Source organism: Apodemus sylvaticus, chromosome 21 (assembly GCF_947179515.1).
Source record: "Apodemus sylvaticus chromosome 21, mApoSyl1.1, whole genome shotgun sequence".
NCBI classification, from domain to species: domain Eukaryota; kingdom Metazoa; phylum Chordata; class Mammalia; order Rodentia; family Muridae; genus Apodemus; species Apodemus sylvaticus.
Window position 1 is genome coordinate 24,566,862 of NC_067492.1, and position 16,155 is coordinate 24,583,016.

The 16,155-nt window shown below is 43.0% G+C and overlaps 1 protein-coding gene across 2 annotated transcripts; it reads right to left on the bottom strand.

The window, feature by feature from the left end:
- Nucleotides 1-6,730: 6,730 nt before the first annotated feature.
- On the bottom strand, nucleotides 6,731-15,337 carry LOC127671909 (acylcarnitine hydrolase). Of its 2 annotated transcripts, none has more exons than XM_052167013.1 (13): nucleotides 15,190-15,337; nucleotides 14,645-14,855; nucleotides 13,061-13,202; nucleotides 12,270-12,403; nucleotides 11,931-12,189; nucleotides 9,608-9,706; nucleotides 9,204-9,344; nucleotides 8,999-9,079; nucleotides 8,640-8,784; nucleotides 8,142-8,279; nucleotides 7,690-7,762; nucleotides 7,062-7,254; nucleotides 6,731-6,942 (listed from the first exon to the last, which is right to left on the bottom strand). In XM_052167013.1, the coding sequence occupies exons 1-12, from the start codon at nucleotides 15,263-15,265 to the stop codon at nucleotides 7,068-7,070; spliced, it is 1,686 nt and encodes a 561-aa protein (XP_052022973.1). In that variant the 5' UTR covers nucleotides 15,266-15,337; the 3' UTR covers nucleotides 6,731-6,942; nucleotides 7,062-7,067. The 2 variants fall into 2 exon arrangements, with proteins under 2 accessions (XP_052022973.1, XP_052022972.1); XM_052167012.1 differs by having other exon boundaries at nucleotides 7,030-7,254.
- Nucleotides 15,338-16,155: the final 818 nt, after the last annotated feature.

Below are 16,155 nucleotides of genomic sequence, written 5' to 3' on the forward strand. Positions count from 1 at the left end.
GATTCATTTTACAAAGCTACAGTTACCCTGATACCCAAACCACATAAAGACCCAACAAAGAAAGACAGTTTACAGACCATTTTTTCTTATAAACACATATTAAAAAAATCTCAATAGATTACTTGCAAACCAAATCCAAGAACACATCAAAAATATCATTCACCATGATCAAGTAAGCTTTATGTCAGAGGTGTAGGGATGGTTCACCATACATGAATTGATAAATTAAATCTGCCATATAAACTGAAAAAATAAAACACATGATCATCTCTTTAGAAGCAGAAAATAACTTTGACAACAAATACAATATCCCTTCATAATAAAAGTCTGAAGAGATTACAGATATGCCTCAAAATAACAAAGACAGTTTACAGCAAGGTCATAGCCAATGCCACCTTAAGTGGAGAGGATTCAAAGCAATTCCACTGAAAACAGGAACAAGACAAGGTTGTTCACTCTCTTCATGCCTATTCAATATAGTACTTGAATTCTAAGATAGAGCACTAAGACAACTGAAGATCAAGGGAATATAAATTAGAAAGGAAGAAGTCAAAGCACCTATATTTGCAGATGGCATGAGAGTATGTGTGAGTTACCTGAAAAATTCCACCAGGAAACTTCTACAGCTGATAAACACTTTCAGCAAAGTAGCTAGTATTGGTGTATTTGTTTGTTATTTTACTGGGTTCTTATCCATCTACCTCCCTTCCAAACCTTATTCCACCCTAATTTCGTCCACACACCCCAACCCTTGATAGGAGAGAAAGAAGGGTAAACCAGCAATTCATCAAACCAGCAAACCAGCAATCCAGCAATCCAGCAATCCGGCAAACCAGCAAGCCAGCAATATAGCAGTCCAGCAATCCAGCAAAGTAGCAGTCCAGCAATCCAACAATCCAGCAATCTAGCAAACCAGAAATCCAGCAATAGCAAATGAAACATCAGTAGAGGCAGGGGGAGCAGCAGATGCCCCGGTGTGATACCCTCTTGGGCCCCTGGCATTTAGACCCTCTTCTGAGTCCCCAGAATTAAACTATCTGCAGCTGGCAAAGATCATGTTCCTCCTAGAGTTTGAGACAATCATAGTTAACAGCTGAGGACAAACTGAAGCAGCCCCATATCTCACACCTGAGATTAGAAAAAAACATGATGTAACATAATTGGCTTTTTAAAGAAACCAAAATTCTCACTATAATCTGGATACAAAATTAACTCACAAAAATCAGTCACTCTTCTTTGTATAAAAGACAACTGGACTGAGAAAGAAATCAGGGAAGTACATTTCACAATAGCCTCAAATCATATAAAAGATCTTGAGATAACTCTAACCCAACAAATGAAAGACTTATATGATAAAACTTCAAGTCACCGGAGAAAGAGATTGAAGAACATATCAGAAGATGGAAAGACATCCCACGATCATGATTCAGTAGGATTAACATAGTAAAAAGGACCATGCTACGAAAAGGAATCTACAGATTCAGTGCGACCCTCACCAAAATTACAACACAATTCTTCACAGAACAGGTGAGGATAATTTATAGCTTCATATTGAACACCAAACCCCCAAGATTCCTAAATCAGTCCTGAATAATAAAAGAACTGCTGGAGGTATCACCATACACTGTTCAACTGATGAACAAGAAATTCAGTTGAAGACCAAGACATAAATGGACACACCTATGGACACTTGATTTCTGACAAAGAGGCCAGAAGTACACACTGGAAATAAGAAAGCATCTTCAACAAATGGGGTTGGATGGCTGCATATAGAAAAATCTGAATAGATACAGGTTTATCACCTGGAACAAACCTCAACTCCTAATGGATCAAAGACCTCAACATAAAAACAGATCTACTGAACCTGATAGAAGAGAAGGTGGAGAATATCCTTGAGCTTATTGGCACAGGAAAGACTTTTTGAACAGATCATTAGCACTAAAATCGACAATTAATACATAGGACTTCATGAAACTGAAAAACTTTAGTAAGGCAAAGGGCAAAATGGGAGCCTACAGAATGAGATAATTTTTTTTTTTTTACCAACTTCACATTTGATAGAGAGCTAATATCCAAAATATATAAAGAATTCAAGAAAAACTAGATATCAAAAAAAAAAAAACAAATAATCCAGTTAAAGTGGGATATGGACTTAAACAAAGAATTCTCAACAGAGGAAACTCAAATGGCTGAGAAACACTTTAAAATATTTTCAACATCTTTAGCTATCAGGGAAATGCAAATCAAAACCACCTTGAGATTTCATCTTACACCTGTGAAAACGACTAAGGTTAACAAAACAAGTGACAGCTCATGCTGGTGAGGATGTGGAGTAAGAGGAATACACGTTCATTGCTGGTGGGAATGCAAACTTGTACAGCTACTATGGAAATCAGTATGCCAGATCCTCAGGAAGATGGGACTAGATCTACCTCAAGATCCAGCTATACAACTCTTGGGCACATTTCCAAAATATGCTTTTCCTACCAGAGAGACAGTTGCTCAACTATATTCATAATATCCAGAAATTGGAAACAACCCAGATGTCCCTCACCAAATGAATAGCTAAAGAAGATGCAGCACATTTACATAATGAAGTATTACTCAGCTGTTAAAACACATGACATCATGAAAATTGCAGGCAAATAGTTAGAAGTAGGAAAAACCATCCCTAGTGAGGTGTCCCAGATCCAGAATGGTAAATATAATATGTCTTTGCTTATACATGTACATTAGCTCTTAAGTCAATGATAACCAAGCTACAGTTCATAGAACCAGAAAGGATAGGTATAGAGTAAGCTAAAGGGAATGAATTGATCTCATTAGGAAAGAGAAATATAACAGATAATTATGGATGGATGACGGACTGGGATGGGAGGTTCAAGTGGTGAGTGGGGCTGAGGGAGGGAATACGGGAAGAGAAAGCTAAAACTAAGGGGTATTTAGGGATAGTATGGAAACTCAATACAGTATATACTTCCTATATATAATAAATTTATGTATGTGATAAATATATATAAATTCATTACACACACACACACACAGCCTCAGGCTCAAAAAAGCTAATATATACCCAGACATACTTTTTGTATTACTTATACCACTTGCCACCTTGGGACAGAAGTAGACCACATTGATAGATTGTCCTAAATGTCCAAACATAGGTGACATTTGATTTACAAACACAATAAGTAGAGACATTTTTCATTGTTCACAACCTCGATGGCCAATATGGGGACCTCTATGTGCTATGTTCTGAATATCTGTGCTTCAAATGCCTGTGGGGAAACTTGTTCTTCGATAGGATGTTAATAAGAATTGGGTCTTTGGGAGTTGTCCCAGGAGACCAGGAGACCTAAAAAAGCCACTACAGAGAATTGTATCTAGGATCTTGTATACTCTAGATAAGTCCTCTACCACTAATCTGTATTCCCATAACCTTGGGGTTTAATGACTCCTTGGTAATTTCATACATGAACACAATGTGTCCTGATCTTGAACACCATTATTTATCCTATTTGCCCAGTTGAAGACACAAGGTTCAATCTTTGGCAAAGAGAGCTAGACCTCATCCCACAGCACAAATGCTGGTACCTCAGCCTTCAGCTTCATGGTCTCTACAACTCTAAACACATTTCTATTATTTATAAGCCACACGTGTTATGATACATAATGTCCACACGTGTACATAGCATATATATTATTGAAATACAATGTATGCATATAGGATAGATAGCCCTTTAGCTTCTGAGCTCGCAAAACCTTCCTGGAGCAGTCTTTCAAGGAGCTGAACCACAGCCATCCATTTCAGGACTGAACTAGCTGGCAGCTTATCCACACTTTCATGGCAGCTTGAACTGATGAAGGCAATTGGCTTGGGGCTTGTCAGATGTGTCAGAAGTCATTTGTATTTGGGAGAAAGCACAGTAGTTGGTAAAAAATGAGCATGGAAATTTGACATGCAACCAGCTCTGATGTAGACAATTACTCCAAAGCTTTTAAAGAGGGCACAGAGAATTATTTTTTGGATTTTACATATGTTAGATAAGTCCTCTATCATTGAGCTGTATTTCCAGAACTTTGAGAATTTTTTCTCTTCAGTAATTTCATAAATGAAAACAATGTGTCGTATGCATGCCTACCTACCCCTATCACTTCCAAGACCACCCACTCACAACCACATTTTTTTAACATCATTTCTAATTGTTGTTCTCTTCCTCTTCCTCTTCCTCTTCCTTCTTTCCTTCTCTTCCTCCCATTCTTTAATAACCCACTGAGTCAAATTAGATTTTTATAATATTTTGTGTATCCCAAGCTGTCTTGAAACTCCCTCTGTAGATCAGGCTGGCCTAGAACTCAGAGATCCACCTTCTTCTGGCTTCAGAGTGCTGGATTAAAGGTGTACTGGCTAGTTTTGTGTGTCAACTTGACACAGGCTGGAGTTATCACAGAGAAAGAGCTTCAGTTGAGGAAATGCCTCCATGAGATCCAGCTGTGGGGCATTTTCTCAATTAGTGATCAAGGTGGGAGGGCCTCTTGTGGGTGGTACCATCTCTGGGCTGATATTCTTGGGTTCTATAAGAGAGCAGGCTGAGCAAGCCAGAGGAAGCAAGCCAGTAAGTAACATCCCTCCATGGCCTCTGCATCAGCTCCTGCTTCCTGACCTGCTTGAGTTCCAGTCCTGACTTCCTTTAGTGATGAACAGCAGTGTGGAAGTGTAAGCTCAATAAACCCTTTCCTCCCTGACTTGCTTCTTGGTCATGATGTTTGTGCAGGAATAGAAACCCTGACTAAGACAAAGGGTGTACACCATCACCACCTAACAGCTATTTTTTTTAAAATTTTCATGTGGAGACAGACCACAACTAAAATTTCCAGTTTTTCCAAGAGCTTGTTGTATAGCTCAAGCAAGTCTTAACTTGTGATCCCTGGCCTCAGCTTTCTGAGCAGCTAAGATTTCAAGCCTATGCCATCTGACCTGACTTTCTTTTACTTTTTATGGTGCTCAGGGCTTTGTACACGTAGGGCAAGCTGTCTACTACGGCTCTATCCCTAACCTTACAACTTCTGTAGATGTTTAACACGTGTGTCTCATGACATAGCAAGTCTGCTCTAGATTGTAAAGCCAACAATAGAACACATGAGATCACATAAAATCATGTGTGATAATTTCCATACAGCTTATTGAAATCCAAACAAAGGATGTGTGCCCCTATAATCCTATAATTCAATCTGTGATTCACCCACTGAGGAAGCTGAGGCAGTGAGATTATGTGTTCAGGCCTCTCCTGGGCTACATAGAAACTGTGTCTCAAAAAAAAAAAAGGTAATAAACAAGGACAACAGCTGTGTATAGTCTGGTAAGTGGATAAAATGTGTTGTGTTCACACTTAGATGGCATTCCACAATAAAAGGAAACAAACATTATGTGAAGTGACCTAACCGGTCACAAAACATGTTATTTATGTTGGATTAGAGACAAGTCCTAATATAGTAAGATAAAGTAATGTCATGTTTACTCTGAAAAACAGTTAAAGGTAGTTAATGGCATCTGAAGGACCTGAGGGAAACCCTATGGGAAGCGAGGGAGCACGTTCTAAATCTGATTTGGTGGCAGGTGCATGCCTTGAGAATTTTCTCAGACTTACAAAACCAGGTGCCTAAAAGAGATGAATTCAATTTCGTCTAAACAACCCACAGTAGTCTGAGGGTTTATGTGTGGATCCATTGCCCAACACACTCATGTCATAAGATGAATCTCTAGAATCATGAAAACAATCCACACTCAAGCTACTAAAAATGAGATAATTATTAAAAGTCTCAAACATAACTGACACCCAGTTTAGTGTGTATATACGGAGCTGGAAGAAGGAACTTCAACCAATGTTGTTCATATACAATGGAAACATCCTAAGTGGTCAGTCTCACAGACAGGAAAGTCTTCCCTGCCCCCAGTTCAAGTCAGCAGGGACTTAATATTATCCTTACAATGGTTTTGTTTATGCATTCCTCCAGGAGAGGGCACAAGAAGTAATCCTTGAGACTGATTTCCCGGAGAACTGTTTCCCACTACACAGCAAATTTGTGTGCATCTTGATCCCGAATTCCCCAATCTATAAGATGGTACATTTGTTACTGTTGTTGTAAGTTACTGAAGTTATGGTTTTTGTTTCTTTTCAGAGATGTGGGTCTTGTTATCTTGCCTCAGGCTTATGAAATCCTTTTATCTCAGCCTTCAAACATTTGAGGGACTGATGGCACGAGGACAATTTGTCGCTTATGATCTTTTGGGAACGGCATTTTCAAGGCAATTGGGCTTAGAGAAATCAGGCTTCCTGTTGTCAGTTATAAATATGAGAGAGCATAAACTTGCAAAGAGAAGATACAGGATTTTGATGTAGCTAATCTTCTGTAGTCTACAGTCCCAGAGCATCTGCTTCATTTGAAGAGGGTCTGGGACTTGGAGAAGAGGAGAGCGAGGATGGGGAGAAGATAATGGACGAAAGGAAGGAAGGAGGAATAAAAGGAAAAAAGGAAGGAAGGAAGGAAGAAAGGAAAGAACAAAGGAAGTAAGGAAGGACCAAAGGAAGGAAGGAAGAAGGAGCCTAATTTCAGTGAAGGATTAAAGACGATCTGGGTACTTAGCACTCACACATCCACCCTACTATGGGAACTTTCATTACTGAGTCCAATAAAAGTTTTCCCAGAAGAATAAGACACACACAGAGGGTTTCTTTTTTTTTAAGGCTTATTTATTTATTATATATAAGTACACTGTAGCTGTCTTCAGACACACCAGAAAAGGGCGTCAGATTGCATTACAGATCCTTGTGAGCCACCATGTGGTTGCTGGGATTTGAACTCAGGACCTTCGGAAGAGCAGTCAGTGCTCTTAACTGCTAAGCCATCTCTCCAGCCCCACAGAGCATTTCTCAAACATGTCTGAAATGGAAAATACTGGGATTAGAAATGATTCTGTGTCTACTGGAACAAAAAAAAAATAGATATTGAACCTCAGAATGACCCCACCTTCCCTCACTCCTACACTCCTTTCCTGATACCGAACACTACAGCTCTGCATGGTTTTTCTGAGTCCTTTTTAGCTCCTGGATCTTCTGGGGCAGAGTCTTGGTCCAGAACTGCAGCCTTCTGGCCTTCAGGGCTCGGCCCACAGCAGGCTGGGTGTTCAGCTGCAGGTACTGCTCATCTTGGTCCATCACAGGCCAGTAGGGTAGACCCTCGCTGTTGGGGTTCCTGTGGATATGCCACCCAGCAGAGAACAATGCTGTTACACTCATCCAAAGCCCAATCCTATGTTTCAGGGCAGGGCAGTGGAACAATTAGGACACTGGTTAAGGGGTCTGCTGGGACGGGTAACCTGATATGTGCATTCAAGTGACACTCATGAGTTTCTGCTTCATGTGGGGGAGACTGCCTGACCTGTCTCATGTTACCTCTAAGAGCTGAGATCTAAGGAACAGTACCACAGCATTCTAGCCCCACCAGCTAGGTCACCATGAGATGACAAGTATCTGATACCTAAAAAAATCAAAATATTGTATAAATGTGCTATTATGTAGAAAAGACACTATCATGCGAAGGTAGATTCATGCATGCTAGAAGGCCACCATCCAAAAGCAAGCCCTAGATAGGGACCCACACATGTAAGGTTGAGAGGTGTGTTCTCACCCATGTCTTGCAAAGTTGGCCCAGTATTTCATCATCCTCTTGCTCAGCAGCTTCTCCTCCTCAGTGAGGTCAACTGGAGTCATGAGAAAGACAAAGTAAATGTCGCCTCATGCAACTGCCAACTCATTCTTCACACGCATCATGCCAACTGCTGTCTGACCCCAACCCGTTGGCTGTGTTGCCTCCCTTCTTCATTATCGAGAATCCAAGATCCATGCAAATTTCTAATTCAATTCCTACCCCAATGTGCTGTCAGCTCCTCCATTACAGGCTAGACTGGCAAGGGTGCAGATTCTAAGCTGAGCATGGTTTTGAGGTTATGATATGGTACACATTTGATTATTCCCCCTCTCTCATAACCTAGGTTTTCTAACATGGACTGGAAGTTCAGAAGTCTCTATAGGAAGTCATCTGGGACCTCGTTCAGTTTAAGAAAAGAAATAAAGACTCACGTTTCATGCCCCAGAAGAAGGACCCAAAGATGAAAGGAACCTCATCAGCATGGTCAGCCTTCACGTGGGGTGGCCTGACATCCTTGAAGTAGCTGGGTGCATGTTGGAACTCATAGAAGTAGACAGGTGCATGGGGACCTGGGGGATAGGGACCAATCATGACTTAGTTGGCTCTCACCTGAAGTTTTTCTTTAAATATTTGGTAACAAGATAGCTTGATAAAAAGTTACCTAGAATCATGGAAGTTAAATGGGAGAGTGAGCCTCCAGGCTGGAGCACTAGCTATGGAAAAGCCCTTGGCCAATCAGTGCCCATGGCCTTCCATGAGTGGTTTTTATAGGTCAACAGAGTATCAGCAACCCATTTTCTCCTCTGTACCCAGATTTCACTCTCTTAAACTAGACATGAGGAGACCTGGACACCACACCACTCCACAGCACTCACTCATGACCCCCATCTCTGAGCTGCTGCCATGAGCCTTGTCACAGATGTACTCACGTTGAAAATGTGCTACTTGGAGAGACGGGATCACGAACGTGAAGTCTGCCATCATCTCTCTGAACTGAGCTTGGAGGGTATCTGGGTCCTCAATGTTCCCCATGTACTCTTCCATTAGCAGGTCACTACACTCTGGAGGCAGCATCTACACCAGGAAGATCAGGAAGAATGAGGTTAGGCATAGTATAGGTTCAGTGGGCAACAATGTTTGCTATTTGGGAGAATGGGTCCTGGGATGACATAGAGTATAGGTTTGAAGACCCACACAGAACATGTACTGACTTTTATTAATAGAGGTGCTATCTGAGAAGGAGCTATGAGGAACCCCCTCTATTTGCAGAGGACCAGAGGTATCTCACCATTTGTGTGGCTGTATCTTTCAGAACAGCCTGCAGGTTCTCTTTGGTTATTTCCTTTATTGTCTGAGCAGAGCCCATGACCTGGGAGGCAGAAGACAGTCTTAAGTGTGGAATCTGATTGACTTGGATTAAAGATATGTTATGTTTCTATTGCTTAGCATTCATATGCTCTCCAGACTCCCAGAGGATTGGAACTGTGCCTCACCATAGGAAGGGTCCAACCGTACTCATCATTGTTGACACCAATGATGCTGGGGACCGGGTGAAAATCCTCAGATGCTAACAACTCTTTGGGATGCCTGGGCAGGAACTCCCCATCCACCACAGCGGGGATCAACTTGAAGACCTGAATGGCATTAGAGGTCAATGCTGAAGGTTAATGAAATAAATAGCCTGATGTCCACAGAGTCACCTCCACCATTTTCTCGTTTCTTACTAGTTTCAGGGTGATCTACTTATCCTTGGGGAGAATATTCACTTAGATTAGTATATCTTTATATTCATTTTACACACAGAACTGAAAGAACACTAAGGCATAAAGATGAGGTATTTGGTTCAGAATCCCACATCATGTAGACCAGGTTCTCCCAGACACACAATTCTCCAAACCTTGTTAATAGCCACAATCTCTGTTTCACTCTTGCCTCTCAGACAGTGCACCAGGGCCTCTGAGTCCATGGCCTCACATCCAGAGAGCTTGGCCACCGTCTGCAAAGGGAACAAGCAGGGAGAAGAGTTCTCAATCCAAGTCTATGCTGCTGTGCCTAATTCCCACGCTATAGTGTATGTGGTGTGGATTGGAATAAATACATATTGTTTCCATTTTCCTATTGCTCAAAGGTGACAGTCAGCAAATAGGACTCTTTCTACCTCCATATGTTTAGGTAACTTTGTTTTCTCTACCTATTTTTCTGTGTTTCATGTGTTGGGGAAACTGTAATTGTCTAAAGGTTTGTACATGAAGGTTAGAGGACAAAGTCCCAGTCTTCACTGTCCCCCTTATTTGACATGGTGATTTCTTTTCTATGCATGCCTACACCAATGAGCTGGCCTGTGAACATACAAGGAAGGATTCTCTTGTCTCTGCCTCCCACCTAAGCAGAGTAACATGAATATTATAGACATGTGTTACTGTCTTCACTCCTTTGTGTGTTCTCAAGATTTGAACCTATGGCCTCAGGCTTGCACTCCAAGCAGTTTTAAAAACCAATGAACCAGCTCCCAAGCGCATGCATACTTATTTTTACCAATGATAGAAACTGCAAGGACTAGTTTGTGGACAGATAGCATACTCATCCAGTATGGAGTAGAGGTGAGTAGATTATAACCACTGAGTTTCTCAGAAATTATTGTCAACTGGTACAACCACTCTGGAGCTTCCTCAGAAAATTGGACAAAAGATCTACTTGAAGACCCAGCTAGACCACTCCTGGGCATATACCCAAAAGATGCTCCACAATGCAACAAGGGCACATACTCTACCATGTTCATAGTGGCCTTATTTGTGATAGCCAGAAGCTAGAAACAACCCAAATGTCCTACAACTTAAGAATGGATACAGAAAACGTGGTTCATTTACACAATAGAATACTAATCAGCTATTAAGAAGAGGACATTATAAGTTTTGCAGGCAAATGGATGGAATTAGAAAATATCATTCTGAGTGAGTTATCTTAGACCCAAAAGTGCATGCATAATATGTACTCACTAATAAGTGGGTATCATCCAAAAAAGCTCAGAATACCCAGGATATAATCCACAGAACTCAAAAAGGTTAACAAGCCATAGGACCCAAGTGAGAATGTTTCAATCCTACCAGGGAGGGAGAAGAAACCAGAGGGCAGAGAGAGGGAGGGAACTTGGTGAGAGAGGGGAGGGGGAAGGGCAGGAGAAAAGGGGAACATGATCATGTATTGAGGGGGAACCAGGAGTGAAGCCCTGAGGGCCAGCAGAATGCATAAAAAATACAACCTCAGGAGGTGGGAGGTAGGGGGATCTTCTAGAATGTACCAGAGACCTGGGAGGTGGGAGAATCTCAAGACTCAAAGGGAGGGACCTTAGATGAAATGCCCTACAGTGGGAGAGGGAACTCATTTAGAGTTCACCTCCAGTAGAAAGACAGGGCATCAAGTGGAGTAATGGGGTTGCCATCCTACAGTCAAAAACTCTGACTTAAAATTGTCCCTGTCTAAAACAACTTCAGGGACAAAGACAGAAAAGAGAGTGAAGGAAAGGTGGTCCAGTGACAGGTCCAAATTGGGACTCATCTCAAGGGGAGGCTCCAAGGCCAGACACTATTACAGATGGTCTTATGTGGGCCTGACACTATTACTGATGCTATGATGTGCTTACAGACATAATGGCCCTCCAAGAGAGGCCCAACAAGCAGCTAAGACAAAAGCAGATAAATACACCCAACCGATGGTCAGAGACTGGGGGGTCCTTGTGGTTGAATTAGGGAAAAACTGGAAGAAGCTATAGGAAGACCAGCAGTCTCAACTAACCCAGACTCCTGAGATCTCTCGGGTACTGAGCCAGCAACCAGGCAGCACACAGTAGCTGTTCTGAGGACCCCGACACATACACAGTGGAGGATCACCTGGTCTGGTCTCATTGAGAGAAGATGCACTTAACCCTTGAGAGACTTCAGGCCCCAGGGAATGGGGAGGCCTGTGGGGTGTGTAGGGGGCTGCGGAAGTGTAGGGACATTGTCTTGGAGACAGGGGAGGAGGAGTGGAATGAAGAACTGTTGGGGGGCAGAATGGGAGAGGGATAATGACTGGACTGCAAAAAATAGATTAAAGATAATAAAAATTAAAATAAAACAATTATTCAAAAGAAGTTATTTCCAATGGTCCTTGATTTCTCCACAGAACAGAACACCAGAGTACCAGAGTATAAAGGCTGAGGCAGCAGGGCTGAGGACACTTACAGTATGGACCATCTCAGAGGTGTCAGAGATAAGGCCAGGAAGCACCGCCACTCCACTCTCCATGATGGCTCCATGGAAGAGCCCTTGGGACATGGGGGATACAACAAGTGAAGACACACTAGCACCACCTGCAGATTCGCCAAAAATAGTGACACGGTGAGGGTCGCCACCAAAGTGGGCGATGTTCTGCTGGACCCAGCGTAGGGCGGCTGCTTGGTCCAAGTATCCCCAGTTGCCTCTGGCGTGCTCATCTCCAGTGCTGAGGAGTAGAAGGGACATGGATCAAAATGTTGTCGGGGTTCTGAGCAGTAGCTACCATTGCCCAGTTGTGGCCTTTACCTGAAAAAGCCCAGGACACCCAGACGGTACTGAATAGTGACAAGCACCAAGTCCTCATTGACTGCCAGTAGAGATCCATCACACATGGAAGCCATTCCTATAACCAGTGCACCTCCGTGGATCCACACCATCACCTGGAGAAGTCAAGGGAGATGCCAGGAAGCTCCTAGCCTGTCCAAGCTCTCTGGTCTGCTTACTAAAACATCAACTCCTGTGCCTCTGTGTAGCTACACAAATACATAAAAATCCTCAGGATTTCAGGGCCTTGGCCACAGGCAGGGCCACTAGTATTCCCATTAGTGTATGTCTAGCTCCCATTCCCACCATGTGTCTCAGTTTGAATCCATGGCTCTGTGTACAGAGTGATGTCATCACTACTTAGGCTCTTCACCGTGGAACAAAGAGGGGTGTCTTCCTGGATATCTCTCCAGATTAAAAATGGAAAGGATCATCAACTCTCATTGTCACAATAGAAACATAAATGTGTAAGTTTGGGTGACCTTAATTTTGAGGTCTTGAGCCTCTAAGTGGTCCTGCAGAGCACAAGTTGTAGAATGAGTTCTGGTTTTATCAAAGAGCTGGAGCCTTTGATGGCTCGGTGCTCCAGTGCTCTGTGCCCCAGACCCAGGTTTCAGCTGCATTGTGTGGCTGAGATGACCTTCTTTGACCCAAGTAATAAGGTAAGACTTTCATCAGTGACCACCCTGCGATGGAACTCAGGTTGGTTCTGTCCCTTCTAATCATCTTGACAAAATACCCTTTCCCCAAGCTGAATGTAGCCTGACACTCACAGGCAGGTTAGAGCCCTCACGGGCATGGGCTGGTGTGTAGATGTTGAGATACAGGCAGTCCTCAGACATAGGGAGGGAAGACAGGATCATTTTCATATCCGGTATGCCTGCTTCATTCAGCATATCATGATTTTGCAGACACCTTTGGAAATAGCAAATAGATATTCCAAGAGATGAATGGATCTCAAAACCCAATGTGAGTCAAGATTTTATTTCAGCCACGCTCAGATGCTTCTTCTTCTGGTGCCTGTGAACACATATTCTCTCTCTAAGTCCCTTCCAACCAAGGTAAAGGCCACAGGCTCCATGAAAGCCAAGGTAGAGTCAGATTTCTAGGGAGGCAGTTAGGTGGGGCCTGGATTTTAATCTTTCTAAGTTTAGGAGGGAGAGAGTTGCAGGTGTCTCTATGGAAATGATTGGCTGTCTGTAGTGACTTGTCGTTCATGGAATTGTATAAGAAGAGAAAAATCAAGCTAAGCATTAGTAGGCATGCAAGCATTTTCTAGTCTATTCCTGGTAGATGATCAGCCCAGGGACTGGCATTGTTAGTAAGTGTGGCCCTGTTGGAGTAGGTGTGTCACTGTGGGTGTGGGCTATAAGACCCTCACTCTAGACGGTCTGGAACTCAGTATTCTGCAAGCAGTCTTCAGATGAAGATGTAGAACTCTCAGCTCCTCCTGCACCATGTCTGCCTAGAGGCTGCCCTGTTTCCACTTTGATGATAATGGACTGAACCTCTGAACTTGTAAGCCAGCTCCAATTAAATGTTGTCCTTAGAAGAGTTGCTTTGGTCATGGTGTCTGTTCACAGCAGTAAAACCCTAACTAAGACACTGGGCATAGCTGTGGAGTGAACAGCTTCTGTATTTTGGGTTCATTGTGTTCCCCCCCAAAGGATCCATTGTAATTTGGAGACTCTAAAAGTGGCTTTCTCCCCTAACTTGCTTTTGCCAGTAATTTATTACAGCAACAGAAAACTAACTAAGGTCCCCATATTGGAGTGTTGGACTCACACAGCTACTCGACGATTCAGTGGACAGTGCTGCCCTAAAGAGTAGTGAGTAGTCACGTGTGCAGACTCTCAGGGAACTGCTCTTGTCTGCAGTGTCTCTATAGGGAATTAATTGCATACACTTGTTCCCTGGTCAATGGCACATGGCTTTATAGGTTTTCACAATGAGAGTGAGGATGAGGTTACCAAATATCCATCACTGCTGTATGCAAGGACCTGAAGTATATTCTCCTGGATTCAGGGTGCTTGCTGCCTAATAGGTTACATTAACTCATGCCTAGAGATGCCCCCATTGTGGTAGAGAACACTTTGCTGAATTGGAATGCGTGAACAATTTTATCTTTGTTTCTCTCCAAAGTAACTCCATGTTATGCCTTATAAGTGCCAAGTTCTGACCCAGGAGCCTGGCCCAGTTGTTCTACTTAGCCTTAAATCATCAGAAAATGCATGGGAAACTCATCCACAAAGAGAGAAAACTGCTGTGTATCTGAAATGGGGGAGACGGTTTAGCAGGCCAGGAGCTCAGAGCACAGTCTCCCTCAGTTCCTCAAACCCTCTGGATCCAGAACTTACATGGCCGGCTGTGAGGTCCCATCTCTCACACCACTCCATGGTTCAGGGTCCTGAGGAGGTTTGAAGCGCAGTGGTCCTACAGGAGGCTTGGCAAAGGGAATTCCCAGGAAGGTGTGGACACCAGCTTTAGTGTCCTTCACGTGAACCAGGCTGCCTCGGACTTGGCCTGTATGTGTGTTTCTGATGGGGCTGGTCTCTGATGAGTCTTGACCTGGTGGAGAGATGCCATCTGAATTAGTTTTCTGTAATCAGCTGCCAGCAGATTGTGAGCTTTACATCTCATTGTTACTAGGACACAGAAGAAGGGAACCCAGCCATACAGCCCCTGCCCCTAGTTCATCTGTGGCTTGTGAGTGTGGGAACTTCCCCACCCCTCCAGCAAGCAACTCAATAAATTGCTATTCCCTATGGTTGTGACCTACCGTTTGAGAATGTCTGATCTATGGTTTCAATTAGATCTCTCCATGCCCCCATGCCCTCCCTCCTACAAGCTCAGTTATTTTCTGACTCCAGTCACTCCCCATTGCTTATTTAGTGAGCCTCACCCTGCACATGGATAAGAAGAAGCAGCAGCCCAAAACCCACAACATTTAGCCAGGTATGGAGATGGTTCCACGGCATGATCTGCTCTCAGGCCTGAGTCTGTGCTGTTAAGAAGACCAAGTTTCACAAACAGGAAGAAGAATGTGTGAGTTCTGCCCAGGCAGCAATTTAAATCAAAAGATGTAGGCGGGCCACTTGTTGTGGTCGGTCAAAGTTCTCATTGTAGGAGAAGTGATTAGTCACAAATGATAGGAGCCAATCAATGGCCAGGAGGCAGGGAAAAAGTCACCTCTGCTGTTTCTGTTCCCTCTCTGGCCTCCTGGAAAGGCACAGCAAGAATTCTGAAGCTTGTCTGGGATACCAGGAAGCCTGGCCTGAAAGCTCTAACAGAAGCCAGAGTGTTTCTGTGAGAAGGTCACAGTCAAGATGTCACAGGAGAATCAGGCAAGGGCAGAAGCTTTGTCTGAGTGTAACATTCATCCTCAAGACTCCTGTGCTTTTAAACTCAAGAACTCTAATTTTGATTGCACAATGGATGATTAATGAAAAGTCAATATATAGATTTCATTTTTAAAAATAAGCATTTATTTTGAACCTGGCATAGTTTGCAAAGGGAATTCTTAGGGAGTTCCAATTACTGAAATAAGGAAACAGTCCTTTGGAGATCCCTGCACTTGCACTGAACTCGTTACACATTTATTTCAGTCAGGCATGCAACTTTTGTTAGCTTCTCTACAAATAAGTTCATACTTGTTATTTTAAAATACCAGGTCAGATTTCTTAAGTTGAAAAAGCAGCAGCCCCACTATTACAAAACAATACCTAGGGCCTCGAGATTAACTATTAAGACCTATTTAGCTTTGTAGGTGGTATTTTCATGCAAATAAGCAAGGGTGGGTTCTCTATTCTGTAGAAGTTCTGGGTTCTGTTCTAAGCCTCTCTGTACTGTGCATGTGTATACACTATGT

Excerpts from the sequence above, each read along its gene's own strand:
- LOC127671909 (XM_052167013.1), bottom strand. The coding sequence starts at position 15,265 with ATGCCGTGGAACCATCTCCATACCTGGCTAAATGTTGTGGGTTTTGGG. Across the intron at positions 13,203-14,644 it reads GGGACCTCACAGCCGGCCAT|GTGTCTGCAAAATCATGATA; the intron begins GTAAGTTCTGGA and ends CTATTTCCAAAG. Across the intron at positions 12,190-12,269 it reads GGTGTCCTGGGCTTTTTCAG|CACTGGAGATGAGCACGCCA; the intron begins GTAAAGGCCACA and ends TCTACTCCTCAG.